A 25,714-nucleotide genomic window follows, 5' to 3' on the forward strand; every position below is an offset into this window, starting at 1 on the left:
TATTCCAGCTGAGCTATTCAAAATCTTAAAAGACAATGCAGTAAAAGTGCTACAATCAATTTGCCAGCAAATTTGGAAAACTCAACAGTGGCCACAGGATTGGAAAAGATCAGTTTACATTCCAATTCCAAAGAAAGGCAGTGCCAAAGAATGTTCAAACTATCGCACCATTGCACTCATTTCTCATGCTAGTAAAGTTATGCTTAAAATCCTACAAGCTAGACTCCAGCAGTATGTGGATCGAGAACTACCAGAAGTACAGGCAGAATTTCCAAGAGGCAGAGGAACTAGAGATCAAATAGCCAACATACGCTGGATCATGGAGAAAGCTAGAGAGTTCCAGAAAAACATCTACTTCTGCTTCCTTGACTATGCTAAAGCCTTTGATTGTGTGGATCATAACAAACTGTGGCAAGTTCTTAAAGAGATGGGAGTACCAGAACATCTTATTTGTCTCTTGAGAAACCTATATGCGGGCCAAGAAGCAACAGTGAGAACTGGACACGGAACCACTGATTGGTTCCAAATTGGGAAAGGTGTCCGGCAAGGCTGTATACTGTCGCCTTGCCTATTTAACTTATATGCAGAGCACATCATGAGAAAGGCAGGGCTAGAGGAGTCAAAAGTTGGAATTAAGATTGCTGGAAGAAATATCAACAACCTAAGATATGCAGATGATACCACTCTAATGGCAGAAAGTGAAGAGGAACTGAAGAGTCTCTTGTTGCGAGTGAAGAAGGAGAGTGCAAAAGTTGGGTTGAAACTAAACATTAAGAAAACCAAGATCATGGCATCCGGCCCTCTCAATTCCTGGCAAATAAATGGGGAAGAAATGGAGGTAGTGACAGATTTTATTTTCCTGGGCTCCAAGATCACTGCAGATGGGGACTGTAGTCAAGAAATTAAAAGACGCTTGCTCCTCGGGAAGAAAGCCATGGCAAATCTAGATAGCACACTAAAAAGCAGAGACATCACCCTGTCAACAAAAGTATAGGGTATGGTCTTCCCAGTTGCAATTTATGGCAGTGAAAGTTGGACCATAAGAAAGGCTGAGCGCCAAAGAATTGAGGCCTTTGAACTCTGGTGCTGGAGAAGACTCCTGCGAGTCCCTTGGACTGCAAGGCGATCAAACCGGTCAGTCCTAGAGGAGATCAACCCTGACTGCTCTTTAGAAGGCCAGATCCTGAAGCTAAAACTCAAATACTTTGGCCACCTAATGAGGAGGAAGGACTCACTGGAGAAGAGCCTAATGCTGGGAAAGATTGAGGGCAATAGAAGAAGGGGATGACAGAGAATGAGGTGGCTGGATGGAGTCACTGAAGCAGTAGGCGTGAGCTTAAATGGACTCCAGAAGATGGTAGAGGACAGGAAAGCCTGGAGGAACATTGTCCATAGGGTCGCGATGGGTCGGACACGACTTTGCAACTAACAACAACAACCCATAACTTCTCAGTTGTTAAGGAATTCATATTTACGAGCCTTGCTAGGAACTTTGCTGTGTAACTGCAGGGGTGACCATGAACACCTCTTTCTCTTCAATCCCTTCTTTCAAAATTTTAATCAACTGTATTTGACTTCTGAGTTTTTCTGTGGTTTGCCCCTTTACCGATACTCAGTACTTACAACCCTACTGCTATCTTTGATCGTAGTAATTGCTTAAATCTGAAAAAATACATGAATTATTTAGCCACTAATCTCTCCAGGGTGAGGAAGATAATCAAGAAACCATAAAGTCAAAGAAAGTGACAAATATTAGATGGGCGGCACATTTACTATCACAGTAAAAACGATTTGCCTACAATTCAGTGAAAAAAATGAATTCAGTTGATAATTTTTAACAATTATATGTAGAGATCAAATGAAAAATTTAATTCTGAATTAAAGAATAAAATATAATATCAAAACTACTTTTTTCAGGACATTCTGACATAATTAAGATGGAAAAAGGCAAAGCAGCAATTTATCAGTTCATGGGTACAGAAACATATATATTGTAATCCAATTTGATTTTTTGTTTGTACATTCACTGTCTAATAGCAGTCCCACGATGCAGTGAAAGTTAAAAATACATTATTTTGAATAAAATTGATATAAACAGAATACTGTCACCATCTTAGACAGTTCTCTGATGGCCACATGGTATACATAGTTATATAAAACAACAAAGTCATAAAGGGATGAATGATAAATTACTTAATGATTCTGCACAGTGATGAATCTGCACCAATATTCTAAGGTCATGTACTATGGTCTGACATGGATGTTTCTAACATCATGTCACTTTCATTCATTTCAATTTCAAAAGTTTCATCTAATGGAGGGGGTTCTTCTGTGGTTTTTCTTTGATGAGGTGCTTCCAATGCCATATTGCTTTCTTCTGTCGTTTGCCTTTCTATATCAAATTCCAATGCACCCCATGCAGGGGAGATGATGTTCTTCAATGTCTTCATAGTATGCACATCAAAATCATAGCATCTGAGTTTATCCTTAATTGCAGTCCCTAAAAGAAATCGCTTAGGTTAATTTTTCATATAGTTAAGACCTGTTTGTCATGTCATTTTTCTTTGTTGCATGTTGAGGGATTTGAGAAGTTTATCAGTAGTGAAGGAACCTTGATTTCAACTTGGAAATATGTTTTTGCAAATATAATGTTTATTAAAACTTTAAACAAAAAGGTAGAAGGTAACACAGACAGCAAAACAGGAAAAATAAAAGAGAAAGCAAGAAAAAAGCAATGTGCAAGACAAGGTCAAGAAAATGGAAAAGAAAAAAGTACCAAGAAGTGACTTATGATATTCTTCACAACAATTATAATATATATATTAAATTATATTTTTATCTTCATTTTATTATTATTATTAAGTCTGGTCAATCATTCACTATGCTAAATAACTACATATCATGCATGTTTCTTTGAGGTAACCACCACAGCCAGTGTGGGAAGACACGAACAAATATAAGGAGCAGTACTAAAATAACAACTTACCAATGTAGGCTTCAGAATCTCCAATATACATTTCTATGCAATGTCCAAGCATAGTAACTGAAAACGTATCATCCCTCCTAAGACCAAGGGCCTGTTTCAAAAGGACAAACAAATAAACCTAGCTTTTCAAGTATATCTAACAGATTAAAATTCTCTAAATGATTGTCCTTTGTAGCCAAAATAGTATCAATAACATACAAGGGAGAGGTATCAGCATATTAGGAAGAATTTTTCACATGATTTGCCACAGACCAGGGTCTTTTAGAAATATCCGATATAATTCATTCCTCCCACCAAACAACTCAGGTGAACTAAGCAGCATGTTGAATACAAACGGAATGTTAATATAACGTTAATGGGCGAAGGGAAACAAGTAAAGGAGTGGTGACAATCCTGAACATTTTGATATCCTATGCTTTGAAGTTGTGATTCTTTAATGCACATTTTTGTTTGTACAAATAAATATATACTGAATAAAATATACACATACTGTATGAAAATAATCAATTGCACTTTCAAAGTTTCCCATTAGACTGTGTATGTATCCAATTGCAGAATATGTGGAAGCATTTTGAGGGATCAAGACCAGAGCTTGACGATGATATTCAAGAGCTTCTTCATATTTCCTTTTAAAATAAAGATAAATAATGCATTTGACAAATTACTACAATATAATTAGCAGGATCCTGTAATATTTCTGTCTTATGATATATATTCTGCATTCTTCCAAGAACTCAAGGCAGAATACAAGGAATTCCAACTTCTACATTTTTTCCCACCCACAATAAAAAGCTGGGCTATACGGGATGTGAGTTTTTATGGGTGAGGATACAGAAATATTACTCAGTCACTTGATAGTGAGCTAGCTGGCATATAAATTTGATGGATAATGGATACACAATCATAAGTGTGCACACCCTCTTATAAGTAGGGAAGTCGCTATATTCAGAATTAACCAATCACATTCAAACTGATGTTTAATAGTAGTCAGTACATTCTTGCAATCTATTAAAGTGATTCTGATCAACCCCATATAAAGTTCAGCTGTTCTAGTAGGATTTTTTTGACATTTACTCAGTTGCCTCTCACAGCAAAAGACATGGTCTATAAACAGCTTGGAAAGCATCAAAGCGATCCCATTGTTGGAAGGTATCAGCCAGGAGAAGGGTACAAAACTATTTCCAAGAAATTGGATAAACCATGAAACACAGAGAAGACAGTCATCAAGTGGAGAAAATATGGCACAAGGACATTATCAAGTACTGGATGTCCTTCCAAATTGATGAAAAAACAAGAAGAAAACTGGTTCAAGAAGTTGCCAAGAGGCCTACAGCAATATTATAAAGAAGCCGTAGGAATATTCTTCATATCTGGACTGTGAAGTAGGGTTGCAAGACAGAAGCCTTTTCTTACAAAGAAAATCATCCAATCCCAGTTACATCTTGTAAAAATCTACATCAGGTCTAACAAAAGCATGTGAGAAGATGTGTTATGGTTTGAATCTTTTGGCAATAATTCCAAAAGGTATCTTGGAAACATTATAAACACTGAGCATCACCAAAAGTACACCATACCCACAGTGAAGCATGGTGATGGCAATATTATGCTTTGGGGCTGCTTTTCTTCAGCTGGAACTGGGGCTTTAGTCAAGGTGGAGGGAATTATGAACCATTTTGGAACAAATCTTCAGGTCTCTGCTAAAATGCTGAAGATGAAGAGGAATTTATCTTTCAACATGACAATGGCCCAAAACATGCCTCCAAATCAACAAAAAATTGGCTTCACCAGAAGATCAAAATTTTGGAATGACCTAGCCAGAGCCCAAACCTGAATCCAATTGAAAATCGTTAGGGTGACCTGAAGAAGGCTGTGCACAGGAGATTCCCTTGCAATCAAACAGATTTGGAGCTCTTTTGCAAGGAAGAGTGGGCAAAGATTCCCAAGACAAGATGTGTCATGCTGATAGGCTCTTACCCCAAAAGACTGAATGTTGTCATAAAATCAAAATGTACTTCAACAAAGTATTAGTTTAAGGGTGGGCACACTTATGCAACTATGTTATTGTAAGTTTCTTTATTGTTAAAAAGGTAAAGGTTCCCCTGCACATGCATGCTAGTCGTTTCCAACTCTAGGGGCAAGTGCTCATCTCCGTTTCAAAGCCGAAGAGCCAGCGCTTGTCCGAGGAGGTCTCTGTGGTCATGTGGCCGGCATGACTAGACACCAAAGGCGCACGGAACGCTGTTACCTTCCCACTGTAGTGGTCCCTATTTTTCTACTTGCATTTTTTACGTGCTTTCGAACTGCTAGGTTGCTAGGTTGTTATTCCCCTCCAAAAAAGATTTGACTTTGTTTTTCAATTGTATTGTACAACTTATGTTATACTAAAAGTGGAAAAAATTCTGAAGTGATATATCGTGGTCTGATTATTTTAAATCTCAAAAACCGGCATTTTAATAAGAGTGTGTAGACTTTTTATATCTACTGTAAATAGGTAGGTAGGTAGATAGATCTATCAATCTCCCTAGTCTAGTCCAACGGGAAACAACTGAAATAACAAAAAATAAATAAACAACACTTCGCCATTATACCACACCAAGTCTTATAATACAAAAATACTTTGCCTTCGTCTTCTGGGATGTTTTTTCCCAGTCTACCTATACAGTGCTAAGATTTTTATAAATTATAGAACTGAGACTAACATAAAATAAACTTAAAATAATAACTACCGGTTAAAAAGTTTCTCCCCCTTCAATCTCCATATGCACAGACTTACTTCAGTTTTCTGCACACATGGCCCAAGTTATTCAGTAAAGGTTCCCATTTATCTACAGTCACCTGTAGCAAAAGAACATCACATGTAAAGAAATATCATTCTGAGGAAAGGTCCCACTTAAATAAGATAACATATTATTATAGTATGTCAGAAAATTTCCATGCGTGTATAAGGAATTCTTGAAATAGATTAGATTTAATGCCATTAAATCCTTTTTAAAATGACAAACTATACAATATTTTATAAATGAATAAATAATTCATTATGAATTCTTTCTCATTAATATATAACAGGAGCCAGAATATTTGGGGTTTCTTGATGGATATTTTCCCCAATGAATACCAATAAACTCCCTATGTTATAAGTTCCGGTTAGATTTATTGAGAGGTTTAATATGCATTATTTTGAGCATATAATTATCTGGAAAAAGACAATATTGGCTAATAAAAATTTAAACAGTAAATTAATAAAAAGTTATACTGACCATGATTATGCCCATTTGCACAAATATTGGAATCTGCAGCTATTGTCAGCCCTGTATTGCAATATGGATGAGGAAAACTGCTGTAGGAATTTATTTGTTGGTTTTGGTTAAGGTATCAGCAGCATGTTACTGATACTCAATTGTACATCACCACTCTTTGGCTAGGCAAGATATGCTGTGGAGATTTTAACCTGTGTCTAGAGGCCATGAGGACTAGATAAGTTAGAACAAGCTCACGTTAATTCTGATAATGGAGTGGATATTTGTAGGTGATAAATTTGTCTTGATATGATTCGCTAGTTCAGCTCAGGACAGGGTTCCATCCTTTTTTAAGAAGCAGCTCACTACTTTTCAGGTCTTCCTGTATACATAGTTGCTGCTCAAGTAGCAGATGATATTATTATTATTATTATTATTAATTATTATTATTATTGTGGTTGTTGTTAATAATAATTAATCATAATCATAATCATAATCATAATCATAATCATAATAATAATAATAATAATAATAATAATAATAAGAAGAAGAAGAAGAAGAAGAAGAAGAAGAAGAAGTTGAAAGGGACCTTCGAGGTCATCTAGTCCAACGCCCTGCTCAGGCAGGAAACTCTATACCATTTCAGACAAATGGCTGGCCAGTCTCTTCTTAAAACCTTCCAGTGTTGGAGCATTCACCACTTCTGGAGGCAGGTTGTTCGACTAGTTAGTTGTTCTCACTGTCAGGAAGTTTCTCCTTAGTTCTAGGTTGCTTCTCTCCTTGACTAGTTTCCATCCGTTGGTTCTTGTCCTGCTCTCAGGTGCTTTGGAGAATAGCTTGGCTCCCTCTTCTTTGTGGCAGCCCCTGAGATATTGGAACACTGCTATCATGTCACCCCTCACCCTTCTCTTCATTAAACTACACATACCCAATTCCAGCAACCGTTCCCTATATGTTTTAGCCTTCAGTACTCCAATCATCTTTGTTGCTCTTCTCTGTACTCTTTCTAGAGTCTCGACATCTTTTTTACATCGTGGTGACCAAAACTGGATGCAGTATTCCAGGTGTGGCTTTACCAAGGCATTGTGAAGTGGTATTAGTACTTCACGTGATCTTGATTCTATCCCTCTGTTAATGCAGCCTAGCACTGTGTTGGCTTTTTTGGCAGCTGCAGCACACTGCTGGCTCATATTTAAGTGATTGTCCACTAGGACTCCGAGATCTCTCTCACAGTTACTACTATTGAGCAAGGTACCACCTATACTATACCTGTGCATTTGATTTTTCCTGCCTAAATGTAGAACCTTACTTTTTTCACCATTGAATTTCATTTTGTTATATAGTGCCCAGTGTTCGAGTCTGTCCAGATCCTCCTGTATCTTAAGCCTATCTTCTGGAGTATTGGCTATTCCTGCCAGCTTGGTGTCGTCTGCAAATTTGATGAGTTCCCCATCTATCCCCTCATCCAAATCGTTGATGAAGATGTTGAAGAGCACTGGGCCCAGAACAGAGCCCCGGGGCACCCCACTACACACTTCCTTCCATGTAGATGCAGTTCCATTGAGGACCACACGCTGAGTACGGCCTGTCAGCCAACTACGAATCCATCTGGTGGTGATGCTATCTAACCCACATTTTTCTATCTTATCAAGTAGTAGGTTGTGATTTACTTTATCAAATGCCTTACTGAAGTCCAAGTAAATTATATCTACAGCATTCCTCTGGTCCACTAGTTTTGTCACTTGGTCAAAGAATGCAATAAGGTTTGTCTGGCATGATCTGTTTTTGACAAACCCATGTTGGCTTTTAGTGATAACTTTATTCGCATCAAGATGTTCGCTGATTTGTTGTTTGATTATCTTTTCCAGAATCTTCCCAGGTACTGAGGTCAGGCTGATAAGTCTGTAGTTTCCTGGATCTATTTTTTTGCCTTTTTTGAATATGGGAACTACATCGGCTCTCTTCCAGTCCTCTGGTAGTTCCCCAGTGCTCCAGGATCTTTGAAAAATATAGTTCAGTGGTTCTGAGATCACGTCTGCCAGTTCCTTGAGAACTTTGGGGTGTAATCCATCTGGTCCTGGTGATTTGAACTTGTCTAGGCTGGACAGGTGCTCACTTACCATTTTCTTGCCTATCTTAACTTGCCTTTCTATTCTGTTTTTTATGGCACTGGTTTTGGTAGGTTGGACTGTTTTTTCCCTTTGTGTAAAGACAGATGCAAAAAACGAATTAAATAGTTCTGCTTTCACCCTGTTGCTTGTCACCTTCTTGCCACTTTCCCCCACTAATGGACCAATCATTTCCTTAACTTTTTTTCTTGTTTCTTATATGTTGAAAGAAGCTTTTTTTGTTATTTTTGACTTTGGTCGCAAGCCTTAGTTCATTTTGAGCCTTAGCTTCCCTCACTTCATCTTTGCAGGCACGGGCTGTTTGCTGATATTCTGCCTTGGTTATGTGCCCCTCTTTCTACTTCTTACACTTGTCCTTTTTATCTTTCAGTTTATCAGAGAGTTCTTTATGCAGCCATGCTGCTTTCTTTTGAAAGCTGTTATTTTTCTTCTTTGTTGGTATTGTGCTAGACTGGGCCTTTATTATCTCACTTTTCAAAATTTCCCAAGCTTCTTGAGTTGTTTTCCCCTTTAGGATTCTCATCCGTGGAATTCTTCCCAAGGTCTCTCTAAATTTATTGAAATTAGCTCTTTTAAAGTCCAAGACTCTAGTTTGGCTGTATTCTATTGCTTGTGCTTCCATAATGTTGAATTCCAATATTGCATGATCACTTCCCCCCAAGGTTCCTGTGGCTTCGACACTTTCTATCATTTCATCTCTGTTCGTGAGAATAAATCCAATATGGCTAATCCCCTAGTTCCCTTCTCTACTTTTTGGGAAAGAAAGTTGTCTGCTAGGTTTGTCAGGAATCTGTTAGATCTTCCACTTGGTGCAGAATTTGTCTCCCAGTTGATATCAGGGTAATTAAAGTCCCCCATTACGATTGTGATGCGCTTCCTACATATCTTAGTTAACTGACTAGCAAAAAGTTCATCTATTTCCTCTGCTTGGTTGGGCGGCCTATAGTATACACTTATGGCAATGTCATTTTCCCTCCTTTTATATTGACCCAAATGCATTCAAGTTTACAGTTTTCATCATTGTTGTGCTCTATTTCTGTAGAGATAGTTATTTCTTATATAGAGAGCAACTCCACCTCCTCTTTTGTTTAGTCTGTTTCTTTTAAATAATTTAAATCCCTTTAGCTGTGTGTTCCATTTGTGGGTTTCGTCCCACCATGTTTCCGTAATGGCAACAATATCATATCCGCCCTTTTACCTGAATGTCTAGTTCACCCTGCTTACTGTTCATACTCTGCGCATTGGTGTACAGACATTTGAGTCCTTTATGACTGACCCTGTGTTTACTTGCTACATAACTTGTGTGGTGCCTGAGTTCCCCTATTTTCTTAGATTGCCGGGGACAGTGATGTTCTGTATCAGTTAACTCACTGTCCCCGTTTAGTTTAAATATTCCTCCAGAAAAGCTGTGAATTTATTGCCAAGTAACTCAGTCCCGTTCTTGGATGGATGCAGACCATCTCTTTTGTACATTTTTTCATTGGACCAGCTACAGACATCGTGACTAATATAACCAAAGCCTTCTCCTTTACACCACTCCTTTAGCCACATATTAAATTCTGCTATACGCTGGCCTTTTCCATTTTGCTCCTTATACACTGGTAAGACCTCTGAAAAAGTGAGCCTACAGCCTATTCTGCTGAGTTCCTGCCCCAAGCTCTGGAAATCATTCTGCACAGAGAGTACATCGTTTTGGGACAGATCGTTAGTGCCAAGATGTACAATGGCATCCACATCACAGTCTTTGCTGGCATTGTTGACTATTTTGAAAATACGCTTCTTGTCCCTACTGGCAGTAGCACCTGGAAGACACCTGACCTCTTTTGAAACCTCTGTATCCTTTCCTAAATTTACATCCCTTATAATTGAGTCACCAACTAGAAGGTGGCTTCTCTTTTTGGGTACCTTTCTTTTCTTGCATGACTGATGTGTAATACCTGATTCGCACTTCTCCCTGTCAAAAACAAGTTCATCTCAGACCATGGTCCCCTGCTTATTTGAGTTATCATCAATTACCTTGACCTGTTTCCTTAATGTCCCTGTTAAGGTCAGCAAGGGCACTGTATCTGTTATGCAGGGACACAGCTAAAGCTTTGGGTTTATGGTTCACAGCTCTCACCCTGCCAGATCCCACAGTTGTCCACACTGCCCTTCTCCTGCAGGATCTTTGCGGTAGAGGGGGCTGATAGCGTGGAGGCTCAGTAGAGTAGGAGGGCTGAACTGAACACCTGATTTCTGCCTGAAGAGCACAGATTACAGACCCTAGATGAATAATCTGTCCTTGTAGACTAGTAATTGAGGGAGTGATCTTTGCCCAGCTTTGATGGATATGCAAACTGTAGAGATTTTTGGTTTACAAAGACCATCTGAATGTGATTCATGCCATTGTCAACCCATCACATATTCTACCCTTGAAAATAAACTGGAAGCTGCAATTGATCTTAAATGCAGAGAGTTGGCTACTAATAGGAAAAAGTAGGTTTGGTAACATTATATTTGTTTTTTGATAGTTTCATTGGCTACCTATAGGCTTCCAGGTCCAATTCAAGGTACTGGTTATCACCTGCAAAGCCCTCTATGGATTGATACGATACTTACAAGACTATGTATGTACATTCTGAAATCTTCATCAGCTGAATACTGGGCCCAAGAGATGTTCTACATTTATATTTTAAAACAGCACTAGCTTGTAGCCAACAGTCTTAGTAAGAAAAATATAGGTAACTAAATACCTCATTTCCAATAGCTTTGATCTTTTCTAGTGCATCAAGAAACCACTTTTCTGAAGTTTTCCAGCTGAAAGAAAATAAAGCACTTCATAATAGATATTTAAGTCTTTTCAATTTTTTTTACAAAAATTAAAAATGAAAGGATATTTTATTTTGTGGATGGAACATACGATGTCTCAATTACATTTTATCAGAAATATAGGTATTAATCCATTCTATCATTGTTCATATTCCAAGGCACTGGTGAAAATGTAATAATTGCATACTTAATTAGGCTGTTTTTATTATGAGCATGAAAGGAGACCAAGATGCTGAAGTCAACATCTCTCCAGTCACATTTGAATAAAAAATAAATGTGGGTATTGCTTTCACAGATAAATTAATACATAATTTATAAATATGGATAGGACAGAGTAAACCAAACTTTTTTAATACGGTTGCTCTTCATCCAAAATGCTAACAGACTTTCTTATTTCTTTGTTTCTCTTACTGCCTTGGGATTTTATGAAAAGATTATGGCTGATGAGGACCAGTTTCTATTTTTCAAAAAAACAAGTGTGTATGAAGCGCTGAAACATTAAATATGACCATGTCTTAAACACAAAATCTATCCACTGTGGTATCTTCAATGCATATGAAATAAACGTGTCTTTGATTTTCTTTCTTTTGTTTTTAATTACATTATGTTTTCCTTTGGAGGAAGAAATGAATTAAGAATGCAGCACTAAAAGTATCTTTTAAAAAGCTGACACATTTACATGCTTTTCTAAAGTCAGCAATTTGTGAAAATATGGGGGGAGGGGTTAGTACAGGAATATATTGACTATTTAAACTTGAGAGAAATAATTCTCAGGTTTTAAAAATAACATTTATAGTCATGGAAAGAAAAAAGTCATTGCTGTGTCAGCACATATTTTGTTCCTTATACTAAGTTTAATAACTATAATAGCAGTAATAAATGCTGCTACTGTAGCCCTGTAATTTAATCTAGTATGCAGAATAATATGCAGTATACAGCAGTATACTTTCATGCGTACAAACTGTCATAAAAATATACTTACTCCCCATTCTGAAATGCTACCACCCCAACTTCATGCATAACAAAAGGATCTTCAGGTGCAATACTTAAAGCTTGACTGAAAAAGCGTTCAGCTAATTTTGAATTGTTAGTCAATCCATACTCTAATCCAATGTACAACATTGGCAAATGGCAACTGCAAAAACAAAGATATTTAAGATAAAAGGGAGAAAAATGCATTTGCTTTTCAGCTACAACACAAAACTATCAAAAATACTGTAAATTTTCATGTTTTTATGAAAGCATAATAAATCTTACAAGCAGAAAACAGATTCATGTTATAAAGTATATCCCCCCCAAAATATATTCTATCCACCAATTCATCAAATACAGTTACAAAGTTCAGTTATACAAGGCTAATATGTATCCTAGTGTAAATGCTAACCTGTTTTAATTCCATTTTCTTTACATATGAACATTCCCTCATTAAGACATTGCTATCAAATTGCACTGATATCACGAATGAAGGCAAATATATGTGTCCCAGGATAATGCAGTAGAATATAGCTTCCAAGATCTGCAAGTGGGCATTGCAGGGGCTACCATAGAAGGACAAATCATGCACTACATAGATCGCTTGGAAGTGAGAGATACTTCTAATGTAATCTACCAGATCCTCTGCATGGATTATCCCTGTGACTATGTAGGAAAGATGGGGAGGAAGCTAACCACCAGATTGCAAGAACACAAATGAGCAGTCAGATGAGGAGACAAACTCATTGGTAGCCTCACATTGCAATGAACAAGGACATACATTCAATGTATACATTCAAGCTAAAATTGTTGGCTGTGCAGGTACAAAGATAGCCAGGGAAATGTCAGTCAACAGGAGTACTGATTTACCACTAGCTTATCAGGTACTTGGGAGCCAAGGACTTGGCAACACAAGAAAACAATAGCCGATCATCAGCCATCAACACCCCAATGAACCAATAAGAGGGCACCACATAAATACGACTAATAGGATAGTCCAAAGAACATATTCCAATAGAGAGAAGCCCCCTGAGGATGGGCTCTAGCATAAGCCCGAAAGCTCAGAAGATTAAACTTCTGGTCCTGGTGATCAACCCAGATTGGAACTTGCATTCCTATTCCCTGGGAATTGGAATTGTGACGTACCCCTTCATCAACTGGGCTGCTGTGAAATACGCAGCCATGGCCTGATCATGCTCACTCTCAACTGCAAATGAGTGTCCATATGCTATCCATGCTGGCCCATATGTTCTCTCTAGTGTAGTGGCTTTACTGAAACAGAGAGAAAAAACAATTTTCCAAAACAACAGCTTAGTAAGCTTGCAATATTATAACTATTTAATAAATAATTAAATTCTTAATAGAAATGCTATACTTCAAAACATAGATTTTTTTTAAAAAGAAATGACAAATATACTTCTTAGTTTCAAATTCTCAGGAAGTAAAACTTACCTGAGGTATCTTCTGGCATGTTCATTTTTATGGCCAACCATGAGATAATAGCATCCTACAGCAAACCAAGAGACCTAAAACCCAAAATTAAATTAAACAGAGTATTACAGAAATATAAATTAGAAAAACGAACACTTCATGAATCTAATACTACAATATATAAATGCATAGCCATATATGGTTCTGTGTCTTTAAAAGGCATATATGCAAATGTTTATACAATACTCCTCCCTTCATTCACTTGTCATGTTTTATATTAATCTTTTAATCTTTTATTGATTTTATCGTAATTATTTGATACTGAGCTGTTCAAAATTGTTGAGTCACGTGGCATACAAATTTAATACATTATTATTACTCTGTTAACTATTTTGATAGCCTTGCTCTGACAAGTACATACATAGTTGCCAGTGATTTTTTTCTGTACATTTTCTTGAAAATTTGCTCCTGTTTGAGGCAATTCCTTATTTTCGCAGTGCTGAATCCATAGCATTTTGTTGCTGAGAAAACCTTTTTTTCACATAGCAAGCAGAAAGCAGAATGGATTCTAATAACATTATAAGTATTGTGTGTATTTAAGACAGCATGCTGGTAAGTAACATAACTCCTTCTCTTTCATTCTGATGCATTCTACATTAAACTTGGTAATATCGGTAACTTTAGTTTAAATAAGAATATCCTACCAGAATCCTAGCTATGCTACCATTCCATTCTGTGTTTCCTTAGAATTTTTCTGAGGCCTTGGAAACATAACTGCTTTTTTACATGCTTGAATATTCTTTTTCTGATCTTCTCAGCATTGCTTTATTATATTACTTGCATTTTTATTAACAATGTCCTTTAGGAAAAAAATCTCCAGCATCTGATTAATTAATGAAAATCTGTCATCACCTTGCACTTCAGCAACCACAATATTTCATACGACAATGGAATGGAGCAAATTTTTGCTCCAAAGCTTAGAATAAATATCAGAGACAAAGGTTTAATTTCCCAGAATCAGAAAACTAAGAGAGAGAGAGAAATCTGGGGAGAATATAATGCCAAAGTCAGAAATTCTTTACATGGCAAGGGTCCAAAGCCTGTGTGCCTTACGACTTTACAAAAAAGAATATTATTCTAATATACACTTCCACATTTATAATACAGCTGTCCCTCATCATGGCAGATTGATCAAATTAAAATATTTATATTTATTGCAACTTTCTCACATAAATTGTGTCTGAATGTCTGGAATGTTTATATTGGACACTTTCTTGAGTGTTGCACAGTTTGTGCACGAATCAGCTTTAATATCCTCACCTAGACATATCAAATTGTATATTTCACTGTATACAGTCTAATGCTTATCTTTTGTTTAAATTATAGCAGTGCTATTAAAAATAAAAAATATATAACTTACAGGATTATTTGGATACAAATCCACCAGTTTATGAGAAAGATAGAAAAGTTCTAGAAAAATAGAATGAATATGTTCAGCAAGATTTATGTCAAACACAATAGAGAAATTATATCATGATTTTAAAAAGTATGTAAACTGAAAAGAAACCAGACTAAAATATTTTTAAATGATTAAAATAATAAAATGATCCAACAAATGGTAGAAAGTTACACTATAAAATCTAATTTCCAAACCTACTTTCTAAGTTTCAAAAACATACGAAGACATCACTTACTTTAGTCTAATTAACAGGATAACATGCAAGCTGCATATTAATTAAAAAGTAGTATAGGTATAATTTTCATTTACTGGATCAACTTCCAATTTCCATTTTTTAAGATGACGACTTTTTTGTTAGAAACAAGTGTCTGAACGGGTCTCATCTCTACCAACTTAAGTCTTGTTTTTTTCCAATACAAATGAAACAATTTTACAGTGTCTTGGTGACTTTGCACTGAAATCTACATGCTTACCTAGAAAACGGTGAATTAAAATACTGTAAAATTAGGTGCAATATTGACTCATTTTAGTTACATATTATAAATTATGAAACACAAAATCATTTTTTCTTGTAAAAGGAGTATCTTTTTTAAAGTTCTTAATGCAGACCCAAAAGTATGGTGCAATATTTGAAAAAATAATTAAATCTTACAGGCAAACTCTTGGGTTAGTATCATTAAATATTGAAATCATTACCTCACAAATAGAAAGGAAACAGAACCTCTCTCAGCCCATTGGCTGAAGTACAATGAAGGGGTGGCTGTTGAAAACATACTGCCTGCCCACCCAGGGCCCACTTAGCTGGCTGCCCAGGGGCTCCTCAGTAGAAAAAGTGGCAGGAATGGGAGTGACTTACAAGAGAGATTTGCAACCTCCTGCTGGCTTCCCATTGAAAAGAAGGCTGCAAATGATGATCATGAGACTGCAGGGTGCTGCATCTTTAAGTGCCAGCCAGTTGCCAAGCATCTGAATTGCAATCATATGACCACAGCGATGCTGTAACTACTGCAACATCAAGACCAGTTATAAGTTGTCCTTATTTCACACCAACATAAATTTGGTTGCTGAACTAGTAGTCATAAGCTGAGCACTACCTGTAGGCTGTTGTCTCAGCGAAACAGATTTAACTTCATTATATCTCTGCAAGTTGGCTGAGCCACATAAACAAGTTTCAGAGGTTCAGCTGTTAAAAGTCTTGAAAAGTGTCATACAGCTCCTGTCTTTCTTCAAAGGTCTTTGCATTTGTGGGAATTGGGTGCTGTCTTGGTGTTTTGTAGCTATAATTACTGCTAAGCTCACAAGCCTAGCTCCAGGCATAGGTCAAGCCAAGATGCTTACAGCCTGGCAGCTGTCAGGCCCCAAAACTAAGAATGACAGGTGAGTTCTTTATTGTTTCTACATCTATAGCCTGAATGTTGCCAAACTAAGCCTGGCAAACCTCCACTATCTGCATCTACTATATACTCTGAGAACAATTAGGGAGGTGCTGTCTCTTTTTTCCACACAAAATATCTGGATTGAATTGTCTCTTATTCCTCTCCAGTGCAGCCCCTTTCTTCTGGGAATCCAGCCTACTACATTCAATTACATCACCTTCCCCTCTGAAAACTCTTTTCTCCCCCTCCATTTTGTTCTCAATAATGAATTATTTGTATCCTTAGATATAAAGTGCCTGTTCATGATTCACAATAAAAGTAACATTAGGAAAATAAAAATAAAGGAAATGCCTGGAATCTTTAAAAGTAATCTACTCATTTTCAACATACATAAAACAATTTCTCACCATTTGCTTTATTCAGCTCCACAAGTGTCCCAATATGTACAGGTAAACAACTGGCATGGAATGGATCCTTTTCCATTACTCTACAAATAAGCCCAAATAAGATCTTATAATTTTTTAGAAAGTTACTTCAAGTATAACCAAATCATTGTTATTGAACTTCAGATTGTAGAATTATAGAATTTGTTACTTTTGCATCCTGCCTTCCTTCAAAGGATCCAGAGGAAACCCTAAACGACTGCAGTTTCTTAAAATACACCAACCCAAATAATCAGTTTCATTCAAATTTCCTTAATTCCTTAGTCAGGAATAGAGATTCTATAGCTATGAAACTTTGGAAAGCCAGAATGACATTTATCTAAAGGCAAATAGCTGCGACTGGTATGCTCATTTAAAGGTAAAGGTAAAGGTTCCCCCACACGTGTGCTAGTCGTTTCCGACTCTAGGGGCCGGTGCTCATCTCCGTTTCAAAGCCGAAGAGCCAGCGCTTGTCCGAGGACGTCTCCGTGGTCATGTGGCCGGCATGACTAGATGCCAAAGGTGCACGGAATGCTGTTACCTTCCCACCATAGTGGTCCCTATTTTTCTACTTGCATTTTTTTTAACGTGCTTTCGAACTGCTAGGTTGGCAGAAGCTGGAACGAGTAACAGGTGCTCACTCTGCTACACGGCACTCAGGATTCAACCTGCCAAACTGCCAATCTTCTGATCGACAAGCTCAGCGTCCTAACCCATTGAGCCACCACGTCCCTTTATACAGCAGTATAAATGAGGAAAGGAAGCACCTTACCCTTAGAACACCCACTGTTCTTGAATTGGGATTCCAGTTGAGGGATACATTCTAAAATGTTTGTACTTAAATTGGAGGTAAATTCATGTAGAGCAGGGGTGTCAAACTGCCGGCCCACGGGCCGGATGCATCATCCAGAAGCCATGCCCACCCCATTGCCAGCAATGGCAAAACTGTCCCGATACATTGTGTGACGTCACGAGTTTGACATGTCTGATGTAGAGGCTATAGAGAATGGTCACGAAGGACAGGAGGAAGAGCCAGTTCCAAGGCAATCACCATGAAAGCAGGGTTTGAGCCCATTCCAAGAAACTAATTTCATTAAACTTCTCAAAGAGACCCCTCCTTAGTTGACATGGAGAAAAAGTGAGGGAGGGGGAAATGCAAAATTCTGTTACTATAGCTATTACAACAAAGTAGCATTGGCCTATATGACATTGGTTTCTTAATCTGGTCTACCTTACAGGGCTGACATTTCAACATATCTTGTTAAAGGAGTAAATAGTAATTGCTTGTTTGTGAGTTGAGGCTCCAGTTTGGGACAGTTGCTGTCAAGATGCTTATGCAGAATCTGCTTTTCTTTGTGAGCGGAATGGCATTATTTAAGACTGAGAAAAAATTAAATGGGTCGAACAACTTAAGAACAACTGTCCCAAAAGAACAAAAAATACAAGACATTACAGACATGATTGATTCTGTGTCCCAGTAGAATTCTTTCATTAATACTGTGACTTAGAAGAGAACATTCCTATTCCAGTTCAGGAATGCCATAGGCCAGGGGTAGGCAACCTTGGCTCTTTTATGCTGGCTCAGGAATTCTGGGAGTTGAAGTCCACGAGTCATAAAAGAGCCAAGGTTGCCTACCACTGCCATAGGCCAAGTGCCTGTCTTTGCAGCAGTTTCCTTCAAGATCTTCTGACACTCCCCCAAGTGGCCTTATCCATATGGAACTCTCCATGGGTGAAGTTCCTCTCCAAGACCAGAAGCTAAGGAAAGGGTATCTCCACTTACTCTAACTTTTTGCATGATAATCCCTAGTTGTACTGCACTACAAATCCTTAACTGAATCCAACATTGCAAAGAATATAAGCACATAATTAATTGCTTTGTATTTGTAAACTAAAACAGATAGCTTTTAACCATTTTAATAAACACGACAAACCATTATTTCACAAGAATGCTAAAATATGCAAGAATGATCACAAATAAATGCTACTATTACAAATGCAAATACTTACACAGAAGTAAGTTTGTAGCACATTTTAAAATCACAGTTATAATAATGCCTTTCTGCTAAAGACACTACTACATCGAGGTTATCCTGAAGACCATCTACAGATTCAGGAATCGGTGTTTCACTGGGCTTATTATACTGCAAGCATAAGAAATTTCAGTTGAGAAACAAATAGCACCTCAGAAGAATAGAAAAATTTATCAGAGAAAACAGATTATTTTCATATCATCACCTTAGTTCAAAAAGTCTGCTTTCTCTAGAGATATTTGCTTAGTAAGATAAAACACATTTGCAAACAACAATGGATATGTTTACTGAGATGCATTTACTCATCACATTTGATCCTTTCAACAGTTCAACTATTGAAAGTATCATTTAGTATCTCCCTCAAATGGCATTGTCACAGGTAATGCTTGATCTCCTTACTCATCCCATCCAGTATCAACCATACTGCCTGCTAAAAACGGAGATTTTTGTTTCTTTAGGCCCTTGTGCTCTAGACAATTCTAGAAAAAAACCATTAGAGAAAATAAAATCTGCCTTTGAACTCCCAGCTTTGTTTACTTTTTTGCACTTCCACCCATTTTGACCTCTGCCTAAATAAACCCTTTCTATGGCCAAGGAAATACTTTTCCTGTCCTTTTCTTTGAATTAAATCTGATGCTAAGAATGACCCTTTTAATACAGGAAGAAAGGAAAGCTGAATTTATTCCAAGTTTCAGGTCCTTCAGAAACCTCAATGCTATAGTGGGGGTGGGGGTGGCTTGATGTTCAGGGACACTCTGGGATCAGGGACACTGATCTGGAATGTGAGTACCTATGTGTGAAACTGAGCCACAGGGATACACTAAAGATCTAGAGGTGCATCTAACTGCCCAGCATCCTGGGAGACTTTCATGACCCATTTAGTGGATCTGGTAAGGCCTCTATCAGTTTCTCTCAAGTAATCTCTGCCTATCTTATGTAAGTGCCTCATTTACTCAGAGATATTATGTGATCTGCATGTGAAAGGATTTTGATCACCTTTTACCATATCCAGATTATGTCTGATAGAGATGATAATGACAGCCACCAAGGACCTTTTTGAGGAGTTATAATTTTGAGTATTATTTACTTTTTAATGCTTACTGCATATGTTTTGAATTGTTTATATTTTGTTAACTACTAAGAGTCACTGATGGCTAGATACAAATATAATGAATTAATAATGATTTAAATCTCCATTTTTCCTATCAGCTTCCATCATTTGAGCCCTCACATGCTGAGTCACCATAATATAGCTTAATACTATCTTATATCTTTATTTTCCCTAATTTCTGGGACATATGTATTTGCCCTCAGTTTCAGTTTTCTAATTTCAATATTCATTCTGCATTTTTCTTTTGAACCCTTATGATTGATGATTTCAGAAGAGCAGGCTCTAACTGATTTAAAATATATAAAAAGCTAGTATATGAACAATGTCTCATTGAGTCAAGGATTATCTGTAACATTTATTTTTAAAAGATTACCTTTTTTAATTTGTTCTCAAACAGAAAATGTAGTAATACTTGTTCTTCTTCTGTACACTGTTTTCTAAGAGGTAGAGATTCAAGTAGTTCTTTTTCTTAAAATAAAATGAAGTAAATAAAGATTTAAAAACTATATGGCATCCGGATGGTCCTTTCTTTTCATATATAAGGGCTTTACATTTCATTACCATCTCAGTAATTTGTTTTATGACACAGCAAAAAAGCAGCTATTGGCAAATCTTTCTCCTAGTGCTTGGCAATGTCCTAAAACCTAAATCTTGTAAAAAGATTAGTGAAGTTTGCATATGCTAACTAATGGATTTGATACACAGAATGTCATATAAAGTTTTTTTTAATTAAGTGAAGAAGAAAAATATTGTCCAAACCTTCTTCTGCTGTTAACATATGATGCGAAGTTAAAAGGTCAAATGCTTCAAAGCAGTAAACGTCAAGTTTCAAAGCCTCTTTGTAGCTGAACGTTGCTAGGGTTCTGTTGTCAAGAGCATCATAGATCTTTCCTCTCAAAAGGCAAATCGAGCTCTTGATCTAATAAGAAAGAATGGTTAGAATCCAAAGACTAAATCCGGGTTTTCAATTAGAATTTGAACCCAAATTACATTTGAGAAATACACTGTTTTTTTATAATATGTGCCTTTCAACAGATTTTTTTATAGAGCTTTATAAATTGGTTCATTGTCTATCTAAATTAGGAAGAAAAAAGATTATACCCACTTATATCCTTTTACTGTAAGATTACTTTCCCCCTCTTACGGACCTCCAGTTTTGTTGGGAAAGGTTTTTTCAGAGGACATCAGACTGAAGTTGGTATGAATAAAATATGGGTCTATGTAGACACAACGGAGATTCCTAAAATACTTTGTTTTTACTTGATTTTCATCTAGCTAAAGTTAGATCTTCTAATAATCCTCCCAAACTTACTCCCAAGTAACACTTACTGAAGTTTGTGAAATTTCCCAGTCATTAGAACAGTCTTTCACTGCACTTTCATCCTTCAAGTATTTTTCAAACAATCTTTTGTTGATTGGTTCTTCCATATCAAGTATATCAAGAGCCTGCTGATATTCTTTTGCAGCATACTACACAGAGAAACTCAGAGTATGAACATTTGTGATTGAAGCAGCAGTGCATAGAAAATATTGCTTAACCAATTCAAACATTATGTTTAAAGACAACTCTGTCTTCATACATCTACCCAGAAGTATTGCTTAACTAATTCATACATATGTTTAAACACAACTCTACCTTCATACATCTACCTACCCCACATTATACTAATTTGTCTCATCTCTTCAGTCTCATAATCTAGTATACAATGCTTCAATTTCTATTCACTTGTTCCATTCATTGAATTCTAATTATCTTATCCATGCTTTTTAATTCCATTCCCCATTTCTCTATTTTCCTCTAAAAATTATCTTCAGAAATAAACTGAAGATAGCTATTTATTCTCATGCTTCTACACCAACTCACATAGCTATAATTGTGTTGCCTTGTTGCAACCAAATTTAATAAATAACCAAAATAAATAAAATTGTTTATATAAATATTTATATTAATTCAGTTTTATTACTGTAGTTTTGTATCTTTGCAAAAGAAAAAGATTAAGAAAAATTATAATGCTTAAAGTATCATCTGAACTGTAGCTTACTTAAAAGTAGAAGATAGACAAAATCAAATTTTTAAATTTTGATTTGGGAATTTTTTTATTCTCATTGGCAATTTACTAGAAATGTGTTGTATGTCACTAATTACTTACATGACATCTAGCTGCAAGGTATTGACATGCTTCATGTAACTAAAGAAAATAGAAACTCTAATTAGTTTTCAGTTGAAGATGAACTGTATTAAGAGGACGATGCTCAATATGCCCTTTGTATCTCTTATTTATTCAATTTATCCAGTTCTACATTCATTTTATTTTATAAATTTTTCTATAACTTAACTGAACTATCTGTTTGCATTTACAGAGATGTTTTCTGGCTTTAAACAAAACACCAAAAGAATCCTATACATTCTCTATTAATGAGAAACTTTTTACCAAATGCAAAATTATAGCCCAGTGGAAGAGAAAGATGTCTATGGGAAAGAGAGAAAAAGAAATAACAGTGGTAGCATAAGTGGAGGTATGGTTGAACTAATTTTTATCTCCAGCTTTTCTGTTCCTGGCATCTGACTTTTAACACACTGCTCCCAGCAAATATATTCTAACCAGGAAAGAAAGAGTTCTCACACATGCTATAAAATAAATAAATTTAAGCTGAATTACTACAAGTATGTCCGTGGTTACTTACCTTATCTAATTTTCTTGACCTAAGAGCATGTGCTGCCCTGTGATATTGTGATGTAAGGTAAAGACATTGAGCCAACCAATAAATATCTTGTGGATCTTCTAAAAATAATCATAAAGGCATATAAAAACAATATTACATATAGCTTATCAGTTGTATTTTATTTGCACATTACTATTAATTCACAATACAATACACACTGATTGTTTTATTCACAACATTTCTATTGCATACAAATTGAGCTCATTTATAAATTCTTAGCATTGAAATTCACATGCATCTGCATGAACACTGCAACCATATGAAAGCAAACTAGGTATTCTGTGTGATCTGAGTATCAAAAGCCAGGGCATCCAGACAAAGCAGCTATACTGACTGTATGTGATATAGTGACAAGGCATCTAACACTTACAAGAACACGTATTATGCAAGTAGTCCTCACTTAACAACCCTACTTGTGACAAGCAATTACACAGCTAAGGCATTCACTAAGTGGGAAATCACATGATCGCAACAGAGCTTTCCAGATGGAAATCTCCAATCTCTCCACTCTGGGGGATGTTTTTTTTTTTAAGTAAGCAATTTCCCCTTGCCTGACCTTTTCCCATTGCCGGCATGATCACATTGCTTTTAATGTGTATAACAGGCATGTAAAACTGCCAGCCAGTGGGCTGGATGCGTCACACCAAAACCGTGCTCACCCCATTGCTGCAATGGGGAAAAAGTCATGATACGTCGCATTATGTCACATGACATCACGAGTTTGACATGCCTGGTGTAGAAGAACTAACAGTTTATTCTCTTGAAATCTCCTAGCACCCCAGGCTGCCAATACAACCACATTGCTTTTGATGTATAGAAGAGTAAACAGCTTATTTTCTTACAGTATCTTTTCTCTTCAATTTCTCTGCTCTGCAAGGGAAGAAAACAAACAAAAAAAACACACAAAAAAAACCAGAGGCCCGGCATAGGACAACATATATGGATTGTAAGGGCAATCACATGACTGAGGGATGTTATGAAAGTCATAAATAGATCATAAATTTATTTTTAGTACTGTCATAATTTCAAATTATTTGTGAGGACTACCTGTATAGCTCATCAGTTCTCAACTTTCCCACTTAAAATAGCCAACCCATAGAGTATATAGTAAGGGAAAATTAAAAGGAAAGTACAAAGTATTTTTAAAACACATACACATGTAAGATAAAATATGCAACTTACCATGGGACAATGATGCTACTTTATCTGCCCAAAATAGAGCACTTTGATACTGTTGCTGTTTTGGGGAAATAAACAGTTACAATTTGTTATTAGTAAATAAATATATATGTATATATTACGGTATATACATATCTTCTAATCAACAAACTCTATACAGAATTCCACACTCCTTCCTGCATCTTAGTTTTGTAGCAAACCTGAAAGTTGGGTTAAGCTGAGAAATTTTGATAGGGCTAAAGATTATTAAGTAATTTTCATGAAAATACAGGTAGTCCTCAATTTACAAGCATTTGTTTAGTGACAGTTAAAAGTTAAAAACAGCACTGAAAAGTGACTTATGATCATTTTTCACATGACCAGTGTAGCATCCCCTTGATCCTGTGATCAAAATTCAGATGCTTGGCAACTGGCCTGCATTTATGACAGCTGCAGTGTCCTGGGATCGTGTGATCACCTATTGCTATGTAGAAGACATTTTTCTAATAAACCTGTACTGGAACAATGATGCTTCAATGTATTCTAGATCCACAAAGACAGAGACAAGCGCTATCTTCAGTCTTGCACCATGTTCTTTTCAACCAAATGGAGAACAGATGGAGAGACCAATTCAAGTCCCCCAAACTGCAGGGACTTGTTTGACAGACACCAGGATTCAAAAACTGACTTGAAGGCATTAACCAATCAATCAATCAATCAATCAATCAATCAAATAAATAAAATCCAAGGGCAGATAGTAACAAACAACATCCTGACATTTTTATGCAGTTCAAGGCACATGCATTCCTTCTCCTGGAGCTCTTGCCTCAACAGCCCTTTGCTGCTCCTCTTCCTCCTTCCAATTAACCAGGGACGAGTGCCAGGGAGAGGGAAGCCAGAAACTCACTCGCAGCTCCCTGGCGCGTTGCTTTGGAGATTCTCTAACCCACCCCCTCCCACAAAGCCCCAAAGCCCAACGCTCAGGAACGGTCCCACTCGCCCCACTTCCCAGACCACGTCCAGGTGATAAGCAGCCACAGTGTCAGGACCCGAGCCCAGGAGGCGGCGGCAGGCAAAGGGATGCTGCCTCGAAATCCTCCCGCGACCTCACCTGGTCGATGTATTGCCGCACCCGCTTCCTCAGGCGCTCCAGATTCATCCCCCTTCCGTGCCCGCCCGCGGGAGGAACCGGGTGACCAGGCTGGCCCGTTCCCTGGAACCCCCCTCGGCGCTGCCGGACACCTTGCAACTGTCGCTATCTTCCTGACCCCGAGTGAGCCGCTTCCGAAACTTAAGGCCCCGCCCCCTCTGCGTTCAACGCGTCCCTCTCGCCATTGCTTCACGAGTCCGTTAGCAATTACTTTCCTCCCCAGTAAGGGCCTGTGTGCCGTTCTCAATTGCACCCTTATTTCGCCGGAAACGCGGCCTCCGCGCTTGGCGTTCCGGGGATATCTGACCTACAGAGGGTGAAGTACGGAGGCTTTACTTAGGAAAGTGGCAGTGTTGTTATTATTATTATTGTTATTATTATTATTATTATTATTATTATTATTATTATTATTATTATTATTATTATTAGTAGTAGTAGTAGTAGTAGTAGTAGTAGTAGTAGTAGTAGTATTTAATCATTTCTAGAAGGGAAAGAAATTGTGGGGAAGAGGCAGCAATCCTTTTATTCCGAATTTGAAGGACATAGGTGGGTTCCAGAGTTATTACTTTTTATATATGTTAATTATTTATACATTAATGGCATTTAATTTTTTTCTTATAGAAAAAAATAATTGAGTAATGCAAAACAGAAATAACTCCTGTTTGTATTCAATGTAACTTCTTAATAAGTGGACATCACTAGGCACACTAAACCATCAG

The 25,714-nt window shown here is 37.0% G+C and overlaps 1 protein-coding gene across 1 annotated transcript; it reads right to left on the reverse strand.

Moving 5' to 3' along the window:
- Positions 1-1,752: 1,752 nt before the first annotated feature.
- On the reverse strand, positions 1,753-25,140 carry CDC16 (cell division cycle 16). The gene is made up of 18 exons (XM_083361628.1): positions 24,957-25,140; positions 23,870-23,924; positions 22,649-22,746; positions 22,114-22,152; positions 21,293-21,433; positions 20,723-20,882; positions 20,337-20,431; positions 18,830-18,963; positions 16,805-16,884; positions 14,983-15,032; positions 13,584-13,657; positions 13,278-13,403; positions 12,142-12,294; positions 11,084-11,147; positions 5,760-5,821; positions 3,477-3,612; positions 2,987-3,077; positions 1,753-2,500 (listed from the first exon to the last, which is right to left on the reverse strand). Exons 1-18 carry the CDS (start codon positions 25,002-25,004, stop codon positions 2,238-2,240), a joined length of 1,869 nt encoding a protein of 622 aa, XP_083217754.1. The 5' UTR covers positions 25,005-25,140; the 3' UTR covers positions 1,753-2,237.
- Between the last annotated feature and the right edge of the window lie 574 nt (positions 25,141-25,714).

This window comes from Vipera ursinii (assembly GCF_947247035.1).
Source record: "Vipera ursinii genome assembly, chromosome: 4".
In the NCBI taxonomy this organism is placed as follows: domain Eukaryota; kingdom Metazoa; phylum Chordata; class Lepidosauria; order Squamata; family Viperidae; genus Vipera; species Vipera ursinii.

Bases quoted from the DNA above. Each gene is read 5' to 3' on its own strand.
- CDC16 (XM_083361628.1), bottom strand. From the start codon at position 25,004: ATGAATCTGGAGCGCCTGAGGAAGCGGGTGCGGCAATACATCGACCAG. The intron at 23,925-24,956 runs GTGAGGTCGCGG...TCCCCAAAACAG, and splicing joins TGCGGCAATACATCGACCAG to CAACAGTATCAAAGTGCTCT. The intron at 20,432-20,722 runs GTTTGGACAATA...TTTTATTTTAAG, and splicing joins TATGTTAACAGCAGAAGAAG to AAAAAGAACTACTTGAATCT.